Below are 21,188 nucleotides of genomic sequence, written 5' to 3' on the forward strand. Positions count from 1 at the left end.
GCGATGCACAGCGGTTACTCCTGGCTCTGCACTCAGGAATTACCCCTGGCCGTGCTCAGGGGACCATATGGGATGCTGGGATTTGAACCCGGGTCGGCCGAGTGCAAGGCAAATGCCCTACCCGCTGTGCTATCTCTCCAGCCCCCCACCATATATATTTTTACAAGTTATTTTTTGCCATATCCAGCAATGCTCAGGAATTACTCCTGGTGGTGCTGGGGGAGAGCGGGAGATGATATGAAATGTTGAGGAACGAACCTGGGTTGGTTGAGTGAAAGAAAAGCACCCTACCTGTGCTATTTCTCTGACCCGGTCTCTACCTAACAGAAGCCAGTAACATCCTCTCAGTTGCACCAACCAAAAATGTTGCTAAATACTACCAAATGCGACCTGAGGAACAAAAGGGCTTCCTGTTGAGAAAGCCTACATTAAAAGTTTAACAGTATTACTTATTTCTAGAGAGCAGAATATGATGAAATCAGAGCAGATGAACATAAAAGTTTGATTCTGTTTTCATGCCACACTTTTTGTTCATATGGTATGAGAATAAAAACGGACCTTTAATTTGGATGTACTGGCTCCCTCAAATACTTTTTTTTTTTTAACTACACCTGGCTGCACTTCGGGTTTACGTCTAGAACTGAGCTCAGGGTTCTCCCCTGGATTGCTCAGGGGACTATAAGGGATGTCAGGGACTGAACCTGGGTCAGCCAGTGCAGAACAAGTGCCCTATCTGCTGTACTATCTCTGGCCCCAACCCCTCAAGCACTTTTGTGTGATTATCTAGAATAAGGAAAGTGAGATCCCAAGACCATGTGTTTGCTGGCTCTACAAAATGACAGGACACAGATTCCCAAATGATCAGATACACATATGTAAAGTACACCCACCTTCATGGGGTTTTCATCATACGTTGGGGTTCCCAAGTCCATCTCAGCTTCATGTTCAAGGCTGGCATCATCTCCAGGGCTTTCCCATGTAGGAGGATCCCACTGAGTCTGCCTAGAAGGTAAGAACAGCCATGCTGTCATGCCAGAAACAGAACTCTAGCACAGATATCTGTTCCTGTATCATAAAAGAAATCATGCAGCAATACACAGATTAAGGCTGCTCTATGTGGCATATTCATTCTTTCTCTCTCTTTCCCCTCCCCCTCCCCTCTCCCTCTCATTTCTGAGTCATATTTGGCAGTACTCAGGGCTTATTCCTCTGGCTTGGTGCTCAGGGATCACTCATGGAGGGGCTTGGGACCACATGGGGTGCTGAAGATCAAACCTGGGTTGGCCACATGCAAGGCAAGTACCCTCTCCACTGCTTTATCAATCAGGCCCTGAGACAAACAGTTTTTGGTGGTAGTGGTGGTGGTGGTAGGGGTTTGCCACATCTGACAATGTTCAGGGCTTACTCCTGGTTCTGCACTCAGGAATTATTCCTAGAGGTGCTCATGGGACCATTATGGTATGCTGGAGATCAAACTCTGGATGGCTGTGTGCAAGGCAAATTCCCTATACCCTGTACTATTTCTCTAGCCCTTGAGACAAATGTTTTTTGACATCTCCCCAGTAACACTGATTCTATTTCAGATACATACCCACTTCCTTCTCACAATGGTTAACCCATTATTGATTACAGTTAACAATCTGGCAACATTCACTGTTAAACACAGCACTAAAAATAAAACAGCTTGTCTCTCTCTTAGCAGGCTCTATTATTTTGGTTTTGTGGTCATACCTGACAGTGTTCAGGACTTACTTCCGGCTCTGTGCTAAGGGATAACTCCTGGTGGTGCTCAGGAGAGAGTAAATGATACCAGGAATTTGAACCAGAGTTGGCTGCATACAAAGAAAGCACCTTACCCTCTGTACTATCTCTATGGCCTAAGGAGCACTTAATGACTTGAAAATACAATTTAGAAAAGCTGATGAAATATGTGTACCTATAACACCCTTTCCAAATGAAGAGATAAACAGTGATTATATCTAGCACATACTTGGAGCAAACTAAAATAAATCACAATGCACTCTTCAAAGTGGAAAAAGCTATTCCTTGCTTTAAGTTTTGTTTATGTTGTGCCTCAGTTGGTTTACTTATTTTTTTGCTTTTCGAGTCATACCTGGCAATGCACAGAGCTTACTCCCGGCTTTGCACTCAGGAATTACTCCTGGTGGTGCTTGGGGGACCATATGGGATGCTGGGAACCAAACCCAGGTCAAGTCTCATGCAAGACAAATGCCCTACCTGCTGTGCTATCGCTCCAGCTCCACTCAACTGGTTTAATGGCCAATATCATACGTGCATTTAAAAAGTCATAATCTCTGCCAAAACTATTCTCACCCAACCAGAAAAGAAGGGTTTGGGCATGTTAATACACTGTATTTTTTTTCTTTTAACACACTGTATTTTTAGAGTTGTTTTGAAAACAAAGATTTTATTTCCCTAAAAGCAAGTTCTATGAATTAACAAAGAAAATCTGTACCAGAAAAATGAAGTCAGCTTTCACAGGGAATGTTCTAAAGGGAATGTTCTAAAGGGAATCACTGAAAATGTCTTGGGGCCGGAAAGACACTTGCCTTGTAAGTGTCTGACCTGAGATCGATCAATTCCCAGCACTGCACATGACTCCCAGAGCACCACCAGGAATGATCCCTGAGCATCACTGAATGTACCCTCTCCCAAGGCCTGCTGCCCCACAATGAAGACTCAAAAAGTTTCAGAGAACTGTGAGCAAAAGCCTTTTACCAGTCTACCATCGCAGTTCTTTACTTTCCTACCACACCAATCTTTAGTCAACAACACTAGACACAAGGTAAGTAATTTTTGTTGTTTTGAGGCATACCCAGCAGTGCTCAGGGGACTATGTAAGGGTGCTGGGGAGGGTGGCCATGTACAAGGCAAATTTATCACTTTGGTCCCAATATAAATCAGTTTATCAGGTCCATTGTGAAAATAGAACTAGCTCTGACCAATGAACTAATTTAAACTGGGCTCAAAAAATTCTTTTGTTTTGGGGCCACTCCTGGCACACTCAGGGACCACATAAAATGTCAAAGATTGAGAACACGAGCCAGCTATGTGCAAGCAAGTGCCCTACCTGCTGTACAATCACTCAGACTCAGGGCTCAACACTCTTACGGTAATCAAAAACCACAAAAAGCTGGGATTTTAGTATGAAAACAGGAGAGGAAGTGTCAATACTTAGGAAATAGTTAAGGAAAAGCCTAGAAAAAGAGATGGAAAGTATCCAGAAGAAAGAATTCTATTTTTTATTATAGAAAAGGAATAGTATAAATTACAAAATTTGCAGGCTAACAAACATAAGATTATATACCAATGCATATACACATACACATAGAAAGCATTAATTTGGTATAAAGGTATTTATCCAAAATTTTTTTACAAAATTTAAGAAAAAATCTTTTTTAATATAAAGCAAACTATGGCCTGTAAACCAAATATAATTCACAGCCTGCTTCTACAGAAAAATGTTATTGGAGTCCATTCATTTGTAAGTGTGACTGCTGTAGAGCAGTGACAGAACTAAATTGCTAAGGGCTGGAGAGACAGTACAGCAGGTACAGTGCTTGTCTGGCACATGGCCCACCCAGGTTTGATCCCAGGCATCCCACATGGTCCCGGAACAATACCAAGAATAATTTGAGTGCAGTCAGGAGTAAGTCCTGAGCATCTCCAGGTGTGGCCTAAAAACCAAAAGAACTGAATATAGTTGTTGGGATTTTTTTGGCTGGTAATGCCAAAAATATCTGATATCAGCCTTATAAGAAAAGCTCTGCCCATAATCCATGATGTCAACAATGCTGATAAAGTCAAGAGTCTTCAACAGTCTTGCACATTAAAAATATATACAATGTATCTAAAAAGGATGCAAGTCTTAAGTATGATGTAACATTTAGATGTGATTCTGGAAAGCCAGCAGTCCTTGGGCACAGTGGAAAAGTGGAAAACCAGTAACAAACCTCTAGCTGTGGTGTTAGCTTCTTTGACCAAAAAGACTGACTTAGGAATGCCAGGAAGCCTAGCTTACCTTGTAATCACATGGTAGTAATAAATCTTCCCTTCTGGATCTCGAGCTGTCTTCCAGTTGGGAGGTAAGACAATGGTTTTTGGTTTGGGAGGAGATGGGGGTGGCAAATCCAGGAGATTATTTGTCACAACCATTTCAGGCTAGAAAGAAACAACACAAGTTCTTGATCAGTGACTTATCTGAATCTGGCTTATCCAAGGGAAAAAAAAGTCTATTTATGTTGGATTCCCAGACAGTGCTGCTTCTGAACTGCCTGGGTGTTGCCACCCTGTTGAGTAAACCTCAGGGGTTCTCCTTGAGGAGAAAGGGTTTCGAAGACAACACTCCAGAGATGGGGAAGGGCAGTACCAAAAGGGGCACAATTTCCCTGTAATTTGTAGTTGTTAATCATTTATCCTTTCATAGCTCCAACCAGCTTGGGCTCGACACTGGGTGGTTGTCCTCTTCCTGGCTAAGAGCTATGTTAAATGAAATTATATCCACAACAATGCTCCCAGGGCACACCCAATTCCATTGGGGCATGCCTAATGGTCAGTGTTTATGTCTAACTTCTTGTGCTGTGTTAAACCCAGTCCCACCCACGCATTTCAGAGAGCAGCTTCTTTTTCCCCTACATTAGCCCAATCTCATTTCAGTATTAAAATGCTGCTGGCCATCAACCTGTGACCTGTCCTTCCATCCATCATTCAGGGGAATGTATATCCGTCCTGAGTACACCAGGGAATATTGCTTCTGCAGGACAGTGACAAATGGTGCCTGAATTGGGACATCGGTTGCCAGTTACTAGCCTGTTCTATTCATTTTGCCAGGGGAACGACTATTGGTCCCAAATACACCAGCAGACCCAGTGTCAACATGGTGACAACTTAAGCTTACCCTTGGTGATGCTGAAAATCAAACCCAAGTCTCCCAAATGCAAAGCAAACATTGTAGCCCTTTGAGCTATCCTAGTCCCTTTCTCACTGTTTCTCATTTTAGAGACAGCTGTGGCCAGGGCTTTGTGCTTAGGGGACCAGGAATTGAATGCATGTCAGCCACATGGAAAGCAAGTGTTTTACCCACTCTACTATCTCACCCCCCAACCTGCTCTCTTTTTATTTTTGTTTTGAGACCACAGCCCACTATGCTCAGTGCTGACTAATGGTTGTGAACTCAGGAATCACTCGTAGTGGGCTGAGGGGACCCAACGTGGCGCATGAAATCAAACCTAGGTCAGATGTGTTCAAGGCAAGTGCCTAGCCTGCTGTACTATCCTCACTAGCCCCATTATCTCTCTCTTTTTATACAACAAAGGAATAAATGAATAGAAATCCCTCAGTCAAGCAGAGATGTCTCAGAAGATACCAAATCTGCCAACTCCTTGTTCTTTTTTTTTTTTTTTCCTTTTTGGGTCACACCCGGCAATGCACAGGGGTTACTCCTGGCTTTGCCCTCAGGCAAAGTGCAGTGCTCGGGGACCATATGGGATGTTAGGAGTCGAGTGCAAGGCAAACGCCCTACCTGCTGTACTATCACTCCAGTCCCGCAACTCCTTGTTCTTAAGACTTTGGGACTATGAGAATAAGTTTCTGTCTTTTCTCCATCTATTGTATTTTGTTGTAGCACCCCTAGCAGACTAATAATACAGTAACTATAATTACATACATATGTGAAATTGTTTATTCCATTCTTTCTTTTTTTTTCCTTTTTGGGTAACACCTGGCAATGCTCTGGGGTTACTCCCGGCTCTGCACTCAGGCCCCAGAATTGTTCGATTTATATAAGCCTAAAGACATCAAACATGGGTCCTGAGCATCCTTGTGCATCCCCCAACTTAATCACTACTTTATATAGCAGTTCATTTTTTGTACTTCCCTGAATTTCTCCATTCTGAAGCTGGGGAGATAGCTCCAAGGGAAAGCACATGCTCAGCATGCTGAAGGCCTAGTTTCAGTCCCCAGAGATCCTTTAAGAGTGATCCCTGAGTACCTTTACAGGAGTAGCCCCTGAGCTCAGCCTACTGTGGCTCCCATCCCTCCTCCTTCAAAAATTCCTCCATTCCGGAGCTGAAAGATAGAAAAGGGAGTAAGGCACTTGCCTTGCATGCAGCTGACTTCAGTTCAATCCCGAGTACTACATACAGTGCCCTGAGCAACACCAGGAGTGAACCAAAGCGCAGACCCAATTATAAATAGGAACATTTCTTACTGGTTGTAAAGTCTGAGGCTGTCCTGGAGCAACTATTGTTGTCACAGCTGCAGTTGGCTGTACCACAACTCCTTGTGGGTGAGCTGTGAAAATCTGTTGTCCCTGGATATACTGAAGACTTGGCTGGGCATAACTCTGCAAAATAAAATGAGCAAAAAAAAAAAAATTAATTTATTTTCCTAGTGCTGATAAATCAGCAGTTGATTTCAAGTTAGCATAATCTTATTGAAAGATACATGCAGAAGGGGGGGGGGAAAGAGAGGGAACGAGTGTGAGCACACCTTTTTTATTTTTGGGTGGGGCTCAGGAGCAATTCCTTGAGGGTCCTAGGGTGAGCATACATGTGTAAAATAATCTCTTATTTCAAATACAGAAGTCTCTGGGGAAACAGCTCATGATGCTGGAGCACATGCTTTGCATATGGTAGGCTTAAGCTTGATCCTGGCACTCCTCCAGCAATGTTTCTGAACACTGAACCAGGAGTAGCCCCAAACACTACCGGGTGTGGTCCCACAACAAAGCCATAAGTTCCTTTAACAATTCCCCTAATCATTTAAATTTTATTGGGTTTTGTTTTAATTCTTGCCATATCCTGTAACGCTCAGGCCTTACTCCTGGCTCTGTACTAAGAGATCACTACTGGGGGGTTCAAGGGACCCTATGGGGTGACGGGGATCAAAACCAGGTCATATACACGCAAGGTTCTATCATATCATATCATATCATATCATATCATATCATATCATATCATACCATATCATAGTATAGTATACTCTATCGGCTGTATTATTGCTTCAGCCCATAACCCTTATCATTTAATTGCTTAGAGTTTACTCTACCAGAAGAACTTGGAAAACTTTTTTTTTGAAGGATTGGGGCACAATCTCCTAAATGCTGTCTAATGAGAAACTGTTTAGCTTCCAATGAGAAGACGGGAGGAATCAAAGAAGAGAACCCTAATGGTCTGATCACACACTTGCCAAGCACCTTAACCAGGCACTATCTCTCTGGTCCCACAAATTCCTTTTTTTAGGAAATCTTTTTACTACTGATTTCTTTCTTTCATAATGTAGGAGTATTGCTTTATTCAGCCACTGATTAATCTGACTGAACTGGGCATGAACTCATTAATAAATTTCTAATTATAAATAAGTTATTCTGATAGGAAAAGGTAAGAATAAAGGCTTCATAGTAGAGGAAGAATGTAACAACTTTTTAAAGATTTTTAACCTTTTGAGTCTTTCATAATACAATCTCTTTCCAAGAAAGACAAAATATATGAAATTCTTATCACACACTGATTTATATACAATGCTTGTTGAGGCAGAAAGCCCTTACATAAATACTATCTCGTTTCAGTCCTGATCAGCAGAGGCCTGGAATTACTTCAGAAATTTTAACTAGCATGAACTTAAACCTACTCTAGAATTATTTCTCATTCATGGAAAAACAGCTGGTCCAGATGGTTAAGGAGCCCTGAAAAACAATTTGTTTTAAAAACGTGCTGACTACCAAGAAGTTAAAATAGATATATATTCTAGGTAAGTCAGATTTCCTTTTCCCCCTGGTTTCTGGGCCACACCCAGTGGTGTTCAGGACTTACTCTTGGCTCTGTGCTGAGGGATCACCACTTGTGTTCTGGGGACCATACCTGCTGCTGGGGATTGAAATCTGGTTGGTTATGTGCAAGACAAGTAACTAACTCACCTCTCCAATCCTGTAAGTTTAAAAAAAAAATGCTGGAGGGTGGGAGGAAGAGTCCATACTTGGCAGCGCTAATAGTTACTCTTGGCTCTGCACTCAGGCAGGAGACACTCCTGACAAGCTTGAGGGACTATGAGATGCTGGGGATAGAACTTGGATTGGCTGCATACAAGGCAAGAACCTTACCCGCTGTAATATCATCTAGCCTCATAATTTTTTCTTTTTTCTTTTCTTGGGTCACATTAGGCACTACTTAGGGGACCATATGGGATGCTGGGAATTGAACCTTGGCCAGATGCATGCAAGGCAAGCATCTTGCCTTGCTATATTATCTCTTCAACCCCTGGAAATGGATTTGTATCTTATGAACTGAGAAACAGGGCTGGAGCACACAGCGGTCAGGCGTTCGCCTTTCATGCGGCAGACCCGAGTTCGATTCCTTCGCCCCTCTCGGAGAGCCCGGCAAGCTACTGAGAGTATCGAGCCCGCACAGCAGAGCCTGGCAAGCTATCCGTGCGTATTGGATATGCCAAAAACAGTAACAGTAAGTCAATGAAAGACGTTACTGGTGCCCGCTCGAACAAATCGATGAGCAACGGGATGACAGTGAACTGAGAAACAATAGGTAAAATTTGAACACTAATAAGTACTCAAATATAACAATTACATCAAGTGATACACAATCGAGGTAATTTTAACAAGCCAATACTCTCAATCTAACAGATTTCTGGATTGATATTAATTACTAGATGGTACAAAAAAAAGGAATACAGTATTTGATTCAATAATATAAAACAGCTTAGTCTATATAGATTATAAATCAGACTCAAGGCTGTCAAAAGAGAATTAGTATAATTAGGATTGTAGCACTGTTGTCCTGTTCATCGATTTGCTCGAGCAGGCACCAGTAACGTCTCCATTGTGAGACTTGTTACTGTTTTTGGAATATCTAATATGCCACGGGTAGCTTGCCAGGCTCTGCCGTGCGGGCGGGATACTCTCTGTAGCTTGCTGGGCTCTTCGAGAGGGATGGAGAAATCAAACCTGGGTCAGCCGTGTGTAAGGCAAATACCCTACCCACTGTGCTATCGCTCCAGTCCATAATAATAATAATCAGGATAGTATTTTAAAAACCAGAGAAAATGTATGCAATAGAAATGTGGGCTGGAAGGGCTGGAGCGGTAGCACAACAGGTAGGGCGTTTGCCTTGCAAGCGGCCGACCGGGGTTCGATTCCCAGCATCCCATGTGGTCCCCTGAGCACCACCAGGGGTGATCCCTGAGTGCAGAGCCAGGAGTGACCCCTGAGCATTGCCGGGTGTGACCGAAAAAGCAAAAAAAAAAAAAAATGTGGGGCTGGAAATTCAGTACAGCAAGTAGGGAACTGTAACGTAGGTTTAATTCCTAGTATAACATATGGTCCCCCAGTTCTGCTAGAAGTGACTCCAGAATATGGAGCCCGGAATAAGCCCTGAGAAGAGCCAGAGAGGGCCCAAAAATCAAATCAAAACAAACAAAAAAATATTTCCATTGTTGGATATTCAACAATGTTAAAGGTACAGGATGGGAAATCTGAACTACAACAGATGAATATGAATAATTGAGTATTATCTCTCAATTCAGTTCCTGCTCCCCAAACTACCTTTTATCTATCACATAATCAAGGTGATATATATATATATATATATATATTTTTTTTTTTTTCTTTTTGGATCATACCCGGCGATGCAAAGGGGTTACTCCTGGCTCTGCACTCAGGAATTACCCCTGGCCGTGCTCAGGGGACCATATGGGATGCTGGGAATTGAACCCGGGTCGGCCGTGTGCAAGGCAAACGCCCTAGCCGCTGTGCTATTGCTCCAGCCCGAGGCGATATTTTTAAAAGTAATACATATATTCTAAATAAAACATGTCATGATCACCAATTTATTTGAAAAATGAGTTTTTCCAAAATTTCTATTGAGGCCTGATACACAAAAATAAGTATACCCAGGAGTGAATACAAGAGGCAGGTTACTATGCAAGTGAGGGATTAGTTAATACATATGTACTGGTAATCTTGGTCAAAAGCACAAATTTCTTTCCCAGTCCACAAAGCAAAGTACCAGACATTGTACTGAATGCCAAACTTCTTTTTTCCCCTGAACTATCTGCTATTCTTATGAGCAAATTCTTACAGTTTATATTAAAATATATATATATATACATACACACACACACACACACGTGTGTGTGTGTGTGTGTGTGTGTGTTCATATGTGTGTATGTACAGAGGAATTACTCCTGGCAGCACTCAGGTGACCATATCAGATGCTGTGGATCAAACCCAGGTTGGCTGCCTTCAAGGCAAGCATCTTACCTGCTATACTATCTCTTCAGCCCCACAAATTCTATTTTTGAACAACAACTGTAGGACTAACAAGTCTCTACTGAGGAGATCTGCTTTTGTTATATTTGGGTCACACCCATCAATGTCTGGGGTGGGGATGGTATGTACTCTTGGCTCAATATTTACAAGCTGCTCCTGGAAATGCCTTGGGAACCATGTTTCCCAAGGAATGGAACATGGGCTCCTACACAGAAAGCATATGCTCAAGACCACTTACCTCTGCACCCCATGCTTCTTTTCCCTACTGAGTTTGTGAGTTTGTTTTGGTGGAAAGGGGACTAGGCTACTTCAGTGTTGCTTAGGGGAATTATTAAATTATTAATAATTATTAGACAATAGTTTAGTGGCTTAAAGAACTTGCCTGGCAAACTTGAATGCAATTGTTCAAACCATGGTGTTCTGCTTGAATGCACTAAGTAATCCTTATTAATTAGAAATAACTTTTAATTTAAATAACTACTCCAAAAAATAAATAACATTTAATATTAATAAATGGGATGTTATATAGCCATCAAAATGTATTATGCATTTATATATATAAAGATACTGCTAAGATTTTAGAAATTAAAGCAGGTCACCTGGTGTGACTAAATTAAACCTGGGTATACTAAACCTTCATCACAAAAACTTTATAATATATTCCAAAAACATGCCTTGAGGTCTCTCCAAACAATTTACATTGATTTCTGTGTGTATGAATGTTTTGGGGCCACACTCAACAGTGCTCAGAACTTACTCTTCCTGGCCATGCACTCAGGGATCATCCTGGTAAGTCAGGGAACCATATGTGGTGCCGGCTATTGAAATTAGTAAGCGGCGTGCAAAGCAAGCTCCCTACCCAGCTCTACTATCTGGCCCCAACAATTTACCTTTAAAAGGCGATGAAGGGTGATAGGAGAGACAAGAATACAAAGATAATGATGCTTTGCACATTTCTTTATGCCACCCCGGCCCTTGATAGGGATCCCAGAGCATATGGCTGTCAGGATCACTTTGGTGTATGTGGCACTGGGGCTTAGGCTATTTTTTTTTTTTAAGTTTTGGGGTCATATCTGGCAATACTTCTGTCACTGTCGTCCTGTTGCTCATTGATTTGCTCGAGCAGGCACCAGTAACGTCTCCACTGTGAGACTTGTTGTTACTGTTTTTTGGCATATCAAAAAATTTTGGCCATGGGTAACTTGCTGGGCTCTCTGAGAGGAGCGGAGGAATCAAACCTGGGTCAGCCACATGCAAGGCAAACGCCCTACCTGCTGTGCTATATCGCTCCAGCTCTGGCAATACTTAGGGGTTATATTTAGCTCTGAACTCAGGAATCACTCCTGATTTGAAGGACCATATGGGATGCCAGGGATCGAACTATGGTCAGCAACATGCAAGCCCTACATACTGTATTATCATTTTAGCCCCAATAATTAATTGTCTTAAAACTAAATTTTGAATACATTGTTATACAACAGAAAATGAATACATACAAAATTTATCAATCAATTGCAGGACTTCCATCTTGTATCAAATATATCATTTCATATACAGATTGTAAGACAAGAAAGGTTCCAAATTTAGTTACCTGTACAATTGGTGGAGTTGTCTGTGAATAGGGTGATGTCACACCATAGACAGTTGGACAAGTCTGTCCTTGGTAATATATAGTTGCTTGAGATTGTGCAGGAGAATACTGCTGCTGTACACTGACAGACTGTTGGTTTGAATCCCAAACTCCGTAATTCTGTCCCTGAACTGGGCCTGGGGCTGGCACTGGCAAGACAGCAACACTAGAGTCTTGGTGTACCACACCATCACTCTGAGTCACATACTGTGAACTAGAAACTTCCACAGGGGCTGCTACATGTGACACCACTGGCACTGGTGGAGGAGCAGCAAGGGCTTCTGTAGAATGTCCTACCAACGGCTGAGCATGATCATAAGGAGCAGGAGAACATACGGGGTCCATGCTGGGTGTGGGCAAGAGCACCTTTCCAGCATTGGGGTTGCTGGGATCCACATAGGCTTGCATGGGATAACCAGGTGGGTAACCAGCAAAGGGGTGGTGAGGAGCATTATAGCCAAGAGAATCATAAGGCAGTGGAGACGTCATTCCCATGTTCTGCATTTGCTGCTGTTGTTTCTGAGCCTCTCGCTGAGCCACCTCTTGCTCAAACAACTTTCGACGTTCCTCTGTAGAAAGCTTATTACGGTCTTTAATCCGTACTTTCTTTTTAGAAGTTGGTGTATCATATCTAGAAAGAAGAAAAGAGAATCACAAAGTCTATCCCAGGGATACAGTGCTGCATAGCAGGTCAACCTGTACCTGAAGGGTGAGTACATAAGCAGCCTCAGGCTTCCTGATATCCCAAAATTGTCACTGTGACTCTGGCCGGACCCCAACAACTTGGGACCAAGTTTCCCGAGAAATTAAACGGACAAAAGTTAGATATGTGAAAAGTCACGCCTATAAACCACCTCCGACTCAGCTATACAAGCTCATTTATTGGCCCTGCTTCAGAGACCCATAAATAAATCTTGAAAGAGATCAAAAACAGGCCATTTAAGTGCATTAATGGCCATGATTCAGAGACTCACAAATGAATCGTGGAGGAAAGCAGCACGCCACAGAGACGTCTCCCCATCACACACCAGGCTGATTTCACCAGGGCACCTCGAAGGGGGGGGGCCACATGTGTTACTCCATCTGCCCCAAATGAACCCTGAAATCCACAAACCTCCAGAACCCAATCACTGCCATGCTCATGGCAGACCTTCATAGGCTCATCCTGAGCCTCCCACACATGAGAATGAATCCACTGAAAACCCCAGGCTTCAAGGAGTCGGGGATGGGTGACTTCCCCTCATCTCCCCGCCCTTCCGGTTTTTTTTTTTTTCTTTTTGGGCCACACCTGGCGCTGCTCAGGGCTTACTCCTGGATCTGCACTCAGGAATTACTCCTGGCAGTGCACAGGGGATCAAAACCAGATTGGTCATGTGCAAGGCAAACATCTAACCACTATCACTAGGGCCCTGGATATTATTTATACAAACAAGAAATACATAGTCTGATGGGGCTGCAGAGATAGTATAGACAGTAGGGAGTGTGCCTAGGAAGAGGCCGACCTGGGTTTGATCCCCAGCACCCCATACAGTTCCCCCAAATCTGTCAGGAGTGATCCCACTACCAGAAGTAAGCCCTAAGCACAGTCAGATATAGCACAAGAAACCAATCAAACAAACTGAAAAACGATAGACTATCGAACATCAGGCAGAATTGTAAAAAGAGCTCAGTTAAGCATTTAGAAATGAAAAGGAAGAAAATGATATAAAATTGAGTATGCAATATCAAACTCACTCATTCTACTCATCCAATAGAAAATCATGCACATGAACACCAAAATAAACAATCAAAATAGCACCATACACAGCATTTGGTAACAAAAGATGATATAACAATAACACTAATAAATGAACTTATACTATTATAAATTTTAGCAATAGAAACTGAAAGCCACAAAAGTCGAGGGCTTTTGTGGCTTTTCATTATAACTATTAAAACAACCCAAGTCTACAAGTCTCTTTTTGATATTATTGCTGTCAAAAGGAAATATGAATTTGCATTTATCAGTGAACTTTTACATTCCTTCATCAAGAAAAGACAATTATTCCAAAGTCCTTGGTGCCCAAACTCAGAAATGTATGGCTTGGACACTTTCTGACTTGCCCAGAAGTGAATAATTTACATAGATCACTTACCTATCATCTGGTCTTTTTGATCCCCGCTCATAAGCAGAAGAGGGTGGAGAGAGGGAGCCCCTTCGTTTCCTTTTCTCTTTATTTTGAGTTTGCTTGTCTGAATCTCTTTCTCTGGATCTATTAGGAGTCTTTGGGGCAGCTGTTTGATCTCTGAAGCCAACGGCATCCCTTCCTCGTTCAATTACTAAGGAAAAAGGGTTTAATAAATTTTACATAGAATTTCCTCCATCATGACACTATACTGATATGAAATTTCTAGCCAACAAATGATCTTGACTTCTCTCATCAAATCCAGTCTTAAATTTAGGTGAAATATATTTTGGGGGGTGGAAAGGTGTGGTTTGAACCATACCCAGCTGTGCTCAGGGCTTCTTCCTCACTTTGCTCTCAAGGACTACTAGTGGCTGGGTTCAGGAAAGCATATATGGTGTTGGGTATTGAACTCAGGTCAACCAGTGCAAGGCAAGCACCCCATGTGCTGTACTATCTCTCTGTCCCCTGAAAATTATTTTGTAGGTTTGTGAGTGCTAAGTTCTAAAGTCTCATCTGTGAATATTTTCTAGTACCTTTTACCACACAAATTCTCAATTTAGTCTTCATTTGAACCTGCCTATAGTCATTATAGTTCCTCCTTTAAATTCAGGTTAAAATGTGGCTATTTTCTTTTCATTAAATCGTGGTAAATTAAGGAAAGTCATGCCAAACATTCAAGTTCTACACCTGTATGTTGGGGTATGTGAGGACGAGGTTCTTTATGTATTCAGACTGATTTTCTTTTTTTTTTCTTCTTTTTTCTGGTTTTTGGGTCACACCTGGCGATGCACAGGGGTAATTCCTGGCTCTGCACTCAGGAATTACTCCTGGCGGTACTCAGGGGACCACATGGGATGCTGGAATTTGAACCCGGGTTGGCCGCGTGCAAGGCAAACGCCCTACCCGCTATGCTATCGCTCCAGCCCCCAGACTGATTTTCTGATGAAAGCCAAATGAATTTTATTTCCAAAAGTTAATAAAAGCCCTGAGTGTTAACAACAATAAAAAGTTCTAACCTTTTAACTGCTCAACACTGTTAGTACATTTTTCTTTAGTCTTGCCAGAGACTGAGAAAGGGATTTCCATATGGAAAAAAATGAAACTGGCACTCAAAGTGCTTCTTCCTGAAGATTACAGTGGTTTATTGTAAACCATCTACTATAAATCTAGGAAATACAAGATTATACAAGACTAGAAATTTATAAAACATGGGAGTAGAGGTTTGGGGGTGAAGAAAAAACCCTCATAGATATTTAAGCTTTGCTTATCTTGCTTATGATTTTAACTCAGTGAGCTAATAACTTAGGTTAGCTTCTAATGATCAACTCTGTTAAGTGGTGCCACTGTGCAGTTGACAAGTGGCTTTGCCAATAGCACTGTTCAAATTTTTGGGAGGGAGATACAGATACTAAACCTGGCAATACTCAGAGGTTACTTCTGGCCCTGCACTCAGGAATCACTCCTGGAGGGTTCAGAGAACCATATGGGGTGCCAGGAATCCAACTTTGGTCAGCCACATGCAAGAAAAACACCACAGGCACTGTACTATTTCCCTAGACCCAACAAATTCTCTTTTTTTTTTTGGTTTTTTGGGCCACACCCAGCAACGCTCAGGGATTACTCCTGACTTTGCACTCAGGAATTACTCCTGGCAGAGCTCGGGGGGTCATATGGGGTTTGGGGATTGAAATCACACCAGCTGTGTGCAAGGCAAGCACCAAACCTGCTGTACTATCTCTCCAGCCCCCCAATTTTCTTCTTATGGGAAAAATTCTTTGCTGCCCTATTAGGGTATGTAGCTATCAAAACACAAGTCAGTAGAATTAAAACGTGAAAGATAATTTGAATTCTTTAACTTTAATTATCTCTAATTAAAATAAGATAAAAGAAGGACCTGAGAGATAATGGGCTGAGTACACTCTTTGCATGTATGAGGTCTGGGTTTACTGCCCAGCACTTCATGGTCCCTGGAACAAGCCGTTAGCAGAGCCATTAGACCACCATTTAATGTGGGTGCCCCCCCAATTGCCCACAAGACAACAATGATGCAAAGATAATTTTAGAAATCTTTAAGTAGTAACTGGTAAGATTTACAATTATGAGCTGAATAGACATTGCAGGGGATAAGGTACTAGTACTTACCTTCCATGTACGTACTGACCCTGTGTTTAAATTACCAGGACCACATGTGGTCCCTGAGCTCTGAGTCAAGAATAGCCCCTGAGGGGCTGGAGCAATAGCACAGTGGGGAGGGCGTTTGCCTTGCACATGGCCGACCCGGGTTCGATTCCCAGCATCCCGTATGGTCCCCTGAGCACCGCCAGGAGTGATTCCTGAGTGCAGAGCCAGGAGTAACTCCTGAGCATCGCTGGGGGTGATCCAAAAAGCAAAACAAAACAAAACAAAACAAAAAGAATAGCCCCTGAGCACCATTCCCCAATAAAAAATTATTTAGGAGAGGAATGATAGCATAGCAAATAGGGCATTTGCCTTGTATGTGGCTGACCTGTGTTGGATCTCCGACATCTCATATGGTAGGTACCTCAAGCACCACCAGGATTAATTCTTGAATGCAGAGCCAGAGTTAACCCCTAAGCATCACTAGGTATGGCCCAAAAAATGAGAAAAAAAAATTAATACTATAAACCCTTCAGGCCCAAATTATTGAAAAGCATAAAAAGAAAAAAATCACTGTGCTAGCACATTCACTCCATTTGCAGTGGATCAGTAATAGAGGGGCTAAAGAGACCAACACATCCAAAAGAACAAGAACACCCAGTCCTAGTGTGGATGCAGGGAGAAAGGGACTCTGAATCACTGCTGGTGGGAATGCCAACTGGTCCAGGCTTTTTGGAAAACAATATAGACATTCCTAAAAAAAATTAGAAATTGAGCTCCCATTTGCCCCTGCAATACCACTACTGGGAATATACCCTGGAGGACCAAAAACACACAGCAGAAACACCATCTGTACTTCTATGTTCATTGCAGCACTATTCACCATAGCCAGAATCTGAAAACAATCTGAGTGCAAGAAAACAGAGGAGTGGATAAAGAAAATGTGGTACATCTACACAATGCAATACTACAGAGCTGTTAGAAAAAAATGAAGTCATGAAATCTGCATATACATGGATGGATATGGAGAGTATTATGCTGAGTGAAATGAGTCAGAAGGAGAGAGAAGTTATAGAATGACTGCATTCACTAGAGGTGTATAAAAAGGATAGTATGAGAATACCAAAGGCCATAGAAAACAGGGGCCAGGAATACTAGTCAATGGTTGAAAACTAACATAAGTTGGGGTGAGGGGTGGGGGTGTGTGGATAGACAAAGGACCAGAAGGGGGAAGGGGGAAGAGGGAAGGAGAGGGGGGAGAGAGTGAGGGAGAGAGAGAGAGAGAGAGGGAGAGAGAGAGGGAGAGAGGGAGGGGGAGAGAGAGAGAGAGAGAGAGAGAGAGAGAGAGAGAAAGAGAGAGAGAGAGAGAGAGAGAGAGAGAGAAGTGGCCTATTACAGAGGCAGGCTGGGGGTGATGGGAGGGAAACTAGGGACACTGGTGCTGAGAAACGCACACTGGTGGAGTGGTGGGGGGATGGGTACTGGAACACTGTATGACTGAAATCCAATCAAAAACAGCTTTGTAATTAGCTATCTCATGGTGATTCAATTTTAAAAAAAAGATTGAAACAACCATAATTTTTACCACTGTTTCAATCTCTTCAAAAGAATATTGAAAATATATAAGTGGCAAAGCCCAAAAATTACATTGCCATAACCTTTAATAATAATTCTTAACCTTACTGAGCAGCCATGACTCATTCCTCAAAAATTAAATATTTTACACTTCCCCAGAAATATGAATTATACTAAGAATTTTGTATATAAATTTTGTATGTAAATATTGAGATGTTGAGATAAAGATATAAGTATTTTATATACAAACACTGAGATCAAGATGCTTACAAAGATGTCAGTAGTACAGTTTTAGGAATGTCTGCTGTAGGGGAGTAAATAGATGAAAAATCTAAAGGCTCCAACTTTTAAAAAAAGCAACACAGGTAGTACAAGGGGCATTTTTGCCAAAATTCACTAAAAACAAATATGTTTCCAAACTCTTACACAAAATATTTAACCAATTACATACCTGGTTTAAAACACAAAATAGCTTAAAAAGTTATCAGTTGTCTCTGCCTATTTCCAAAATAATATTTGTAAAGTTACATATATAGAATGTCTTTGAATACTTACTTGTGTTCTCCTTTTCAGTTTGACTTTTCTTGGGAATTCGATAGACCTCCTGCCAGAACAAAAAAACAAAGAAAGGTTATTAATGTTGTTAGTGGTGACTGCTTTTAAGCAGACCAATTTTCATATGGCAACAAATGTGAAAGAATATACTGGTATTCAACGCAATATATTGCCCAGAGGTTATTTCACTGTAAATAAGCATCCTTAAACTTAAAATCTGTCTCTTCACCTCTCTTTATCCAATTCCTGCTGTCTTAACTCCTATATGACTTCTGTATATATCCTGATATTATCTATAGTTTCTTTAATTAAAGTATTCATAAAAACAACAATATTGCACTTGCATCCTTACCTAAGGGAAGAAAAGATAACTAATAACTCCGCTATACAACAGCATTTCAGAAAAATACAAAGACAATTACTGATACCAAGTTTGCTATATTCACATTGCTGACGTTATTTTTAAAAAGGAAAGACAGGGACCAGAGAGATAGTACAGGGGTTAAGGTGCTTGCTTTGCATGCATCTGACCAGAGTTAGATTCCTGGCACCCCATCTGATCCTCAAGCCCCTTCAGGAGTGATCCCTGAGCAGAGATGAGGAGTAAGCACTTGAGCAATGCCAGGTGTGTCCCAAACAATGTCGTGACCCCCAAAAGAGAAACATTAGATCATTATTCTTTTAAAAATAGCAATGTCATACTAGGGCAAAACTATTTTTAAGAAGTGGGAGCTGGGAAAACTCCGGGCCTTCCCAGAGTCTTGTAGAGGGTGACCCTCTCAACTTCCATATACTTTTGGAAGTCCCAGCAGCCAAACCCAAGTCCTACTGCTGCTGACATGTAAGCTCATTCACTGACCCTGTTCCAGTGACTCATAATTAAATCAACTAGCTGAAAAAATTTCTCAGATACCTGGTCCTGGCTGAGACTCCAGGGTGATCTTGGGAGGGGATGGGACAAGTTCCCACCCAACCAAAGCTGCACTCACACCCCAATAGCTGCCACCATACCTCTGGTCGGACTGCCCTGCTAAATATTCCAAATTTTTGGCATTCACAGTCACCGGACATCTCCAAACTCTATACTAACATTCTAGTAAAAGCACACCAGATTAGATGGGAATGTACTATAGAAGCCAACTAACCTCAATTAACAAAAAAGGTTTAACTACCATAGAAGTTTAACTTGCCAACAGTTTAGTAAGCCCTAAGACAAGGACTAATGTCCCCATGGTGAGACACGATTTTCAATTTTTTTCTACTTCAGTATTTTGTTTTTTGGGTCACACACCATGATGTTCAGGGGTTACTCATGGCTCTGCATTCAGGAATTACTTCTGGTAGTGCTCAGGGGAATATATGTAATGTCAGGGACTGAACCCCAGTCGGCTATGTGCAAAGCATGCTGTACTATCACTCTGGCCCCTTAAGGTTTTTTTTTTTTTTTTTTTTTTTTGTCATTTCATTAGCCATTTTGTGGTAGGAAGCAGTATAAAATAAATTACTGTGGGCCTGCTTTGAGGGCAGGCTTGAAGGGTGGTTGGGAAAATTGGAGACAATGTTGGAGGGAAGGTGACAGTGGTAGTGGAATTGGTGTTGGAATACTGAATGCCTATAACAAACAATCATGAACAACTTTATAAACCATGGTGTTTAAATAAAGTGGAGCGTAGGGGCAAGATTTGGGAGCCAGAAAGAGAGTACAACAGGTAGGGCATTAGTCTTGCACAATGACAAACTGGGCTCTATCTCCAGCACCCTATATGGTCCCCTGAGCCTGCTAGGGGTGATCGATGAGTGCAGTGCCAGTAGTAAACCTGAGTATCGCTGGGTGTGCCCCAAAACAAAACAAACACCCCCCCAAAAAACAAACAAATGAAAAACCACCAAAACCCAGCAATCGTAAAAAACCTATTCTTAACAAGTGTAAACTAGGGGCTAAAATAAAGTGATAGCACAGAGAACAGAGTGCTTGACTTGTATGGTGGTCAACCTGGGTAAAACCCTCAGTACCACATATGGGTCCCTGGGCCTCTCCAAGTGTGATCTCTGAGCAGAGCCAGGAGTAAGTCCTGAGCATTGCTGTGTGTGGCCCCAAATACAAAAACAACAAAAAATAAACTGGTAGAGACAAAACAGTACAAGGGTTTAAGGTATGTGGCTTTGCATGCAAATAACCCTGGCTGAACTGGTACCAAATATGATCTCTTGAGCACTTCAAGGAATGGCTCAGACCTCAATCTTTTATAAAACACACATACACATACCCCCACCCACAAGATATGCATTTAAGTCCCCCCCCCCCTTTTTTTACTCAGGAATTACTCTGGCAGTACTTGGGGGACCATATGGGATGCCAGGGATCGAGCCCACTATACTATTGCTCTGGTCCCAAGTCTTTAAGTCTTTTTTTCTTTTTTCTTTGACTTTTTGGTCACACCCAGCGATGCACAGGGGTTACTCCTGGCTTTGCACTTAGGATTACTCCTGGCGGTGCTCAGGGGACCATATGGAATGCTAGGAATCAAACCCAGATCAGGCGCATTCGAGGCAAAAGCCCTACCCGGTGTACCATCGCTCCAGCCCCAAGTCTTCAAGTCTTAAGGTACCTGTTCTTACAGTATGAATCTAGACCTAGAACCTGCTGCTCTGCTCCCTGACAATTCCTGATTCTACTCACTCTCTCTAGTAGCTCTTGGGCACCATGTTTATTTATATATTCATCTCATGAGGTAAATAAATGGTAGGTCCATATTCCCAATGGTATTTCACATGATACGCTCTCTTTAAAAATATTTGGCAGGGAGGGGAAACACAACTGGTTGTGCTCAGGGATTACTCC

At 42.1% G+C, this 21,188-nt stretch overlaps 1 protein-coding gene across 5 annotated transcripts in view; it reads right to left on the reverse strand.

Moving 5' to 3' along the window:
• The window catches only part of SETD2 (SET domain containing 2, histone lysine methyltransferase), a 121,729-nt gene that overhangs the window by 10,455 nt on the left and 90,086 nt on the right, over positions 1–21,188 (reverse strand). For 2 of the 5 annotated variants that reach the window (XM_055134567.1, XM_055134566.1), the window contains exons 13-18: positions 18,347–18,395; positions 14,066–14,249; positions 11,892–12,561; positions 6,230–6,364; positions 4,043–4,182; positions 891–1,002 (exon numbers count right to left, since the gene is read on the reverse strand). In XM_055134567.1, coding sequence (XP_054990542.1) covers positions 891–1,002; positions 4,043–4,182; positions 6,230–6,364; positions 11,892–12,561; positions 14,066–14,249; positions 18,347–18,395 — 1,290 coding nt within the window. Of the gene's footprint in view, positions 1–890; positions 1,003–4,042; positions 4,183–6,229; positions 6,365–11,891; positions 12,562–14,065; positions 14,250–18,346; positions 18,396–21,188 lie in introns of those variants that run through there. The other 3 variants (XR_008629740.1, XR_008629739.1, XR_008629741.1) reach the window with 3 other exon arrangements.

The sequence above is a fragment of the Sorex araneus genome, chromosome 4, assembly GCF_027595985.1.
Source record: "Sorex araneus isolate mSorAra2 chromosome 4, mSorAra2.pri, whole genome shotgun sequence".
Classification (NCBI taxonomy): Eukaryota; Metazoa; Chordata; class Mammalia; order Eulipotyphla; family Soricidae; genus Sorex; species Sorex araneus.